The 8,407-nt window shown below is 33.5% G+C and overlaps 1 protein-coding gene across 2 annotated transcripts in view; it reads right to left on the reverse strand.

Annotated features, from left to right (window-relative positions):
• Ube2g1 (ubiquitin-conjugating enzyme E2G 1) overlaps positions 1–6,800 on the reverse strand; it is a 44,332-nt gene extending 37,532 nt beyond the window's left edge. The window contains exons 1-2 of one of the 2 annotated variants that reach the window (XM_017618851.1): positions 6,543–6,800; positions 1,618–1,720 (exon numbers count right to left, since the gene is read on the reverse strand). In XM_017618851.1, coding sequence (XP_017474340.1) covers positions 1,618–1,720; positions 6,543–6,588 — 149 coding nt within the window. In that variant the 5' untranslated portion in view covers positions 6,589–6,800. The remainder of the gene's footprint in view (positions 1–1,617; positions 1,721–6,542) is intronic. The other variant, XM_017618852.1, reaches the window with a different exon arrangement.
• Between the last annotated feature and the right edge of the window lie 1,607 nt (positions 6,801–8,407).

Raw genomic sequence — 8,407 nt, forward strand, 5'->3', positions numbered from 1 at the left:
GGCAGACTAATTAGTTTACCTATGTTTATGCATACAACATAAAAATTGCAAATATAGGAAAATGACAAAAAAATTTGTTCAAAATTTATTTTTTATTTTTAAAATAATTTGTTTATAATCTGAACCATTTTCATCATATTATTATCACAAATCAGTAACAGTAAGTCTCGCCTTCAATTTGGTAATTATTACGTACCGATCGAGTAATATTTACCAAAGTTATATCGAAAAACTTAGGGGGATCTCCGGGTTTTTTCTACAAAAATTTCTCTTCAATTACATATATGAATAGGTTTTTGATAAAAGAACCGGATTACAGAAAAAGTGTTCCAGGGAGTGACTTTTTTTCGTTCAACCTGAATGCAAAGCAATATCGTCCAATAGGAGAGTCCTCCAAAGGATTTCCCAGGATATGTTAAAGACTATTGCATTTACCTACAGTCACTTTTTCACATAATGGAATTAACTAAAATATTTATGTATATCTAAACACTTATTGGACGTCCCCTACTTTCATATAACGGCAAATTTAGAAACCGCGAAAAATGTGCTTCTTCGGTGACTAACGAAACCATTCCGCTCCAATTTTCAAGACTTCATAAATGAACTTAAAATGGGCGTTTCTCATCCTAATTGTATTATGTTAATGTATGTAAATACTTATATGCTTGAACCTACTATTAACTTATCAAGCGATTCTTAATGTTTGACTTCATTCACCACGATCTTGAAAACTGACCAAATCGGCGTGACCCAGTCCATGGTCCTATTAATATTATATAAACATCCGAAAACATTAAAACGTTTGAAATAAATCTCGCCTCATTTTTTTACATTTTTCACTTGGTTGCTGAAGTAATTNCGCTCCAATTTTCAAGACTTCATAAATGAACTTAAAATGGGCGTTTCTCATCCTAATTGTATTATGTTAATGTATGTAAATACTTATATGCTTGAACCTACTATTAACTTATCAAGCGATTCTTAATGTTTGACTTCATTCACCACGATCTTGAAAACTGACCAAATCGGCGTGACCCAGTCCATGGTCCTATTAATATTATATAAACATCCGAAAACATTAAAACGTTTGAAATAAATCTCGCCTCATTTTTTTACATTTTTCACTTGGTTGCTGAAGTAATTAAGAATTGAGAATTCATAAGGAAAAATTATAGTAGTTGTAAGTTGTATCTTAATATCTTAAAAACTTGTAGACTTATTGAAAAATAATAAATGAACGTGAGGTACTAAATTTAATATCCCTTAATCTGATATATCGTCCTGTTTATAACAATTAACGCATTTAATAGATATTACAAGTCAAAGTTTCAATTTAAAAACTCATACACTTTGATTCCATTGCGCGGGATAAAGATAAGTTTTAAATTAATCTTTCGCGACCAATAATAATTGGCTTAGACCTAAGACATCTTAATATTACTATTACAATACGGTCAAATGCTTTTTATTTTCCCCCAAACAAAATCGACCCAGCCTAATATACATACATATCGCTTATTTACTAAAAACTATCGACGATATTTTTCAGAAAACGAATTTAAAGGTTTAAATTCACTCTTAAAATGATATAACATGATATAACGACCAACTTACTAAAGTGTATCCGGTGGTCCTATTATGAGAACTTCCCATCGAAATATGTCGTTCTCATCAATCAATCCTGCCGAGAAACCTTCAACAGGATTCTTATTCAACTCTGAAAAGAAAACCATAGATATTAATACAAGTTATACAAATGCTTAAATCTACAACATAGTACAAGATAAATTTTAATACATATACAAAAAATGTAAACCAAGAGCGCAAAATTGAAACTGGTGCAATTTATTTTTTCAAACTTAACAATAAAGCTTAAATGTGTATATATGTCTAGCCTAATTCTGGGCTTATATATGTATATACCTTTAAAAACCTTTTTGTTTTCCAAGCCATATGGCTAGTAGTATTAACATTTTCCTTTGTGTATTTAGTGTACTAAAAGTTATACCATGTAGTTGTAATTTCGAATGTTTCTTCTAACAACAAACACCCAGAGTGGGTGTAAAAATAGCGAAGCGACCTCGAATTTAATGTGACTTCTCATTTTCTTTAATGTGACTTCTCATTTTGTAAATTCGAAATAACGGTGCAGTTCGATGACCTTCAAACAAATAGATGGCAACCCTAATTAAAAATATTATCAGCCTCAAATTTTCTTAAAAGTCTTACAACTTTTCAAACAGGGGGCAACTCTTTTAAAAGTATTTTCAAACTAAAATCTTTTTACCGTCTGGCATTGTTATACATATTTCAATTAACTGATGAACTAAGTTGAACTTGATTTTTCAGAAATAAATTATTTTCAAACCATTTCGATTGATACCCATCTTTTGAAAATCTACCGTCACTTTGAGTCACCATACGTGGGGAAGCCTTAAAGGCCAAAGATTAAAGGAAATTGCCGGCGGAAGATATTTGAGCACTTGTGTCTTTTCAACGCTACAGAATAGTACGCCCCCATTACATTTGTTGAAGAGATTATGGAGAGAGAGAATTCCCTGAGGGGGAATGCTGTTTTAATTCCAACACTGACCCCGCACTCGTACATTGTCGAATCGTCACCGATGGCTCTCAAACTGACTCAGAGTCAGAATATGGAGTATTTTTCGAAGTTAATGGGGATAAGCTCCACTTTTTCTCTTGGGGAATATGCAAGGACTGGGAGCCATCGAGTGGATGTAGGTGGGCAAAACTCATGCTACCTTCAATCTCAGAGGGTCTATCTAGTTTTTTCTCCTCACTGAGAAGACGGGACTGCTGACTTCACGTGGCACAAACACCTGACTGTGATAGGTGTAAATGACAACTCCATTTGCCCATCCTGCTTTGAAGAGGATGATACGGTAGAAAACTTCTTGAGCTTCGTGCTGGCTTGTTTGTTTATCATCGATTTATCTAGATTCGGTCTTTTCTTTTTTGTCAGTTTCTGAATTTGAAGTTTGACATAAAAAGCTTTGCAGTTTTGTTGTTTCAAGTTTTGTGTTTTAAAATGCGAGTAACGAACATTTTTCGCATCACTTTAAAACTCGGAGTGATAAAAATAAAAATGATGCAATCAACACAAATAAACTATTTGACAAATACATCACATGCAAATTCATGAGTGAGCCGAACATGTGAGGAGTTTATTTAGTGCTCTTAAAAAATGTAACTCCTCGGAGCGAAATCGTTCTTTCATGGTTTTACGAGCTCTGTTTTTTAAAACTTGCAAGTGTGTAATCACATTATGTTATTAAATAGAACACAAGAAAATACTTTATTTTTATTTTTGCCACTCCGAATTTAGTTTTGGAACTCATCCGCGATGCGAAATTACATCGTTAGATTTAATCTTCACATTTTTTGATGAGCTTTGGGAATATGTTAGAAATGAGCATAAGGGTGTCCACCGAAACCAGTAAAGTTTTGAGAGGGGTCTACCTCTGGTTTACGCTAATCTCCGAAACCACTTAACCGATTTCACTGAAATTTTGTGGGTGTGTGTTGGTTCCAACTTAAAAGATAGGATAGTTTTGAACCCGCGAAAAATATTTTTTTTTCATCGAAATTTTTTCTATGCCTCGCATCGTATTAATATGTATTCACGTTTTGGAGAATAAACAAAATAATAATTATTTCCGTTGAAATAAAAGAGTAGATTTTCGGTTTTAATGTTTTTAGTTATTTCGAATAATTTTATTTACAATAAATATAAACGAGCGATTGGAGAGGTCCGTATTCGTGGGGATGTAGCGAGCGATTAAAAAACTAATTTCTCTCTTGCCTTTTAGGCAGCTTAACATTAGTTATTACATATGTAGAAATTCACCATGGGTTTAAGCGTTTCCGTTGAGTACAAAAGTAAGTCTTAATTTGAAGTATTAAAAGGTAAGTATGTATGTATGCAATAATTTTAAGGAAAGTATTCAAATTTTAGTGTTGGTATGTTTACATTTTACTTTAAAGTATGAATGAACAATTTAAATTTAAGACTTTAGTTAGTTGGCACTCATGTCTTCAACAATATGTATATAAAAATCCCGTGTCCCGCATAACCGATTTCAATGAAATTTTGTGGTTGGGTATTGTATTTGTATTGTATACAAGCGAGAGACAGATTTGAACTTCTGCATAAATTTCTCTATAAGCATTACCTTCATATAACGGAAAATAATTTGAAAGCAACCCCGTCATCATTTTGGCATTATTTAAATGCAAAGCGCAAAACAAACGGCCTTCCATCAAGTCTAGAATTAAATAGCGAGCGCTCAAATAACACGCTAGAAGCATGCAATCTATTTGCCAAGTTTTTTCAAAACGTTTACTGTGAGTTCAACCCACGCATGTGCTCATCTCACCAGCAATTTACTGAAAGACTTGAAGACTTTCTTATATCTGAAGATGAATTTTTGGCTGCAATTGTGGATCTAAAGCCAAGTTGTAAATATGAGCGTGACGACCTTCCAGCAATATTCTTCAAACACTGTGCTTGTCACATCATTGAGCCTATTGCATTTTTGTTTAACCTTTGTCTCAAGAATGGAGTTTTTCTCGACCGCTGGAAAGTTTGTTCAATTTCTCCAATCTTTAAGTCCGGTGATCGCAGTGACGTGAAAAACTATAGAGCGATTGTCAAACAAAGTACATTCGCTAAATTGTTCGATAANGGCATAAATGCAGAATACGTACAATTCTCAAATTAAAAAATTTCATATGGGGATCGATAGAGATCATTGAGGTGAGTGTAACGATGTATTTTTTTTTTTTTGGGAAACAACAACTACAACAATTATTAAAGGTCAAAGTTCAAACTAAGCATTTTCTCAAATTAATATTTCTCTTCTTTCGCCTTTTCTTCGCAACACAGAAAGAGAATTCTACTTTGTGAGGGTTATAATCCATAAGTGCGGCCGAAGGCCGCCTACGCAGAAAGGTGTTCTCTGCAAAAGGTGTTCAGCGCATTTTCTTCGCAACACAGAAAGAGAATTCTACTTTGTGAGGGTTATAATCCATAAGTGCGGCCGAAGGCCGCCTACGCAAAAAAAAGTTTATACACAAAAACCCTGTATACTTTTTTTCCATATTAATTCCATTTTCGTGAAAACTATAAAAAGGTATATGTATAAATATGTATATCAAATTAAAGAGAATTAAATTCTCTATCAAAATTGTCCAATTCCTTGAAGAGGTTTTCGAGAAATATTAATTTGAGAAAATGCTTAGTTTGAACTTTGACCTTTAATAATTGTTGTAGTTGTTGTTGCCCAAAAAAAATAAATATACCGTTATGTTCACCTCAATGGTCTCTATCGATCCTATTTTTTTTTTTTTAATTCGAGATTTGGTGGTATTGTGCATTTGTTCCGAAGATAGGATATAACCCAGTCAGTATTAAAAATGTACAAAAGTGTTCTCTGCAAAAGGTGTTCAGCTCCTTTTCTTCGCAAAAAAGAAAGAGAATTCTGCTTTGTGAGGGTAGAATCCCTAAGTCCGGCCGACGCCCGCCTACGCAGAAGGGTGTTCAGCTCCTTTTCTTCTCAAAACAGAAACACCCCCTCCCCCTCCACCCCCACTCCAAAAACGACCTGCAAATAACTAAACATTTCCCCTTTTCCTAGTGCACTCTACGGGAATCAGGTAAAAATGGACGGAACAAATCAAGTGATATCAATCGACGCGTTTTAACACGAACAATAACAATCCGTCGGGGTATTAAGATTTTTAATTAATTTCAGAGTTATTCACACAAAACACTTTGCACTTTTCGCACCATGTTTTGATGAATTTGATGCAAATAAATGGATAAAATTAAAGTTGTTCTCTGCAAAACTTGTTCAGCCCTCCTTCTTTGGCAACACAGAAAGGAGAATTCTACTGCCTGAGGGTTATAATCAGTAAGTGCGGCCGAAGGCCGCCTACACAGTAAGGTGTCCTCTGCAAAAGGTAGATTGTTTATCTCAAAATACAGTTTGACTATTTTCTTCATTCCGGTAGGTTCTGCAATTCATTTCCGAGTGAATTTGAGTCAAGTTCGCTTAGAATTCAAATGGGCAGGGGTTGAAATTCTCTATATATATACACTCATATTCATATTCAGATTGAATAATGCTATAAGGAATTCGTAAGCTTCCAAATGCAGTGTTTACTTTGACCACAAGCTTTACTATTCAGACTTCTCGTTTAACATGCATAACATACATGTCCTATTAAAGATGGATGTCCATGTTAATTTAAAACAATTGGAGAAAAAAATTATAAGAGCATAAAAACTTTATTAAATTGGTATCCATGACAATTACATCGTCATTCGTTTATACAGCCAAAACTGCAGTTTCAAATGCGTAAATGCGTTAAGTAGTCATGTCTTTTAGGTATTGTATTGCATCTACAAAACCAAAAATGTGGTTTCGATAAATTCATATCTTACAACAAAATGTATATCCTAAGTTGCATCAAAATCTTTAGAGATTCTTCGTATTCACATGACTTTTCCAACTCACCTGCTAATTGTTTTTTTAATAATAAAGACGATTGTAATTCAGACATTTTTAGACCAAATCTTCTATTACTTTTATAGGAAGAAAGATTTTATGTCGATATTAATATCTAAAGTGCCGCTCAATATTTAGTCCCTGAACAGTATAATATTCCACCACCACTACAATTTTCCAATATACACCTTCTTTTTCAGACAGTAGCAAAAAATTTAGCATTCGAACAAATTAGATATGTACAAAATGAAACTTATCGATTTACTATAGTCATTAGTTCCCAGGGCTGCCAAGACGATACATAAATCAACTTTCGGAACAAATGCGTGAGGGCCCCGCCGGAACAGGTGCAGAATACGGCCCGTTAAGGTAGAATAAAACGAAAAAGTGGGCGTGGTCCGCCCTTCCTTCCTGATTTTACTGGTACAAAAATTTTTTTGGTGCAAACTTATATTTTCGGTGATATGGAGGGGGGAAGGGGGAATTTTCGAAAATTTAAAATGGCTATATTTCAAAAATTTCCTGACCGAATTTAAAAAAATTGGTATCGTTAGAAAGGTATATAAAATCCCCTTTTTTGCTATATGAACATATTAATGGCGCGTATTCATAGTCCAGCAACTAATGGGCTGTTTTTGGTTACGCGTAAATGTACATTTAGCGCATTTAGCTCTAAATGCTACTCTAAATGTACATTTATCCATACAAAATTCGTCATCTAAATGCAACTAAATGCAACTCAATCTTTGCATTTAGAATCTAAATGCTAAAAGCATCCCTGTGATCTTCCAAAATTTCCACGATTCGAACATGGTTTAATGAGAAAAAGTGGCAACATTGCTTTTTCGAGTATACAACCGCTAGCTGCGTTTCAGTGATCGCCGATCGAGATTTCATTTATTATTTTACATTATTTGGATAAAGAAAAGTTACGCAAATTCAACATCGATATGATGCTGATAGAAATCTGGATTAATTTGTGATCAACTCTGTTTGTTTTGTTTCCTAATTAGGTGTGGAAAATATAATTGGCAGCACCGACAAATGAATATATACACAAACAAATGTTCGGTTATGGTTAAAACAATTCAGGTTTTTGTATTGAATTTTCGGTTTAGAATTTATTTTTCCTTTTCAGTAGGGGTTTTTGCACATTATCTTTTCCGTGGGAATTTATCGTAATGGATACGGATCTGAATAAGCGACTGGAACACGGCTGTTTGTCAAAAGCATACGATTTCGAACTCGCGTAAATGTACATTTGCTAAATGCGATAGCATGAACGCTCTTCGAAAACATATGTTCGAAAGTGCTAAATGTTGCATTTTAAATGCAGCAAAAACGCTGCATAAGTCGAAACTAACAAAGTTGCAACTTAAATTTAAGTACCAACTTAAAATTTACCTCTATTTATAGTCGCATTTCAGACTTCTACTAAGTAGTTTCGACTTAGTTTTTCGATATAGCAAAATGAGTGTGAAAATGTATCGATTTTTCATTACGATATTTTGGAAAAATTAAATGTTTATTAAATAATGTCAAGTTTGATCATCCGTTTATGTAATTTTTATTTTCATTGCATGATATGCAAAAGAAAAAGGTATCTTTTCTTGTTAATTGTGTGAAATAGCCAGAACAACCGCAGTGATTTGAAGTCGATGTTTATCGAAAGCATGCTGCGAAACATACAAATAGTAGATATCTAAATGTTATGCACAAATTTACTTTAAAGGAACTAGCGTGAAACTGATTTATTATTTGAGAATTTATATAAATTATTCCAATTATAAATTTTTGATTTAGCTTTATTCGAATTGTAATACGCATTTATTTTCATCTTCCGAATAAAATGGATCGATCTTTGTAAATTTTAA

Source organism: Rhagoletis zephyria, unplaced genomic scaffold, assembly GCF_001687245.7.
Source record: "Rhagoletis zephyria isolate East Lansing unplaced genomic scaffold, Rhagoletis_zephyria_1.1 Rzeph_scaffold_01732, whole genome shotgun sequence".
Classification (NCBI taxonomy): domain Eukaryota; kingdom Metazoa; phylum Arthropoda; class Insecta; order Diptera; family Tephritidae; genus Rhagoletis; species Rhagoletis zephyria.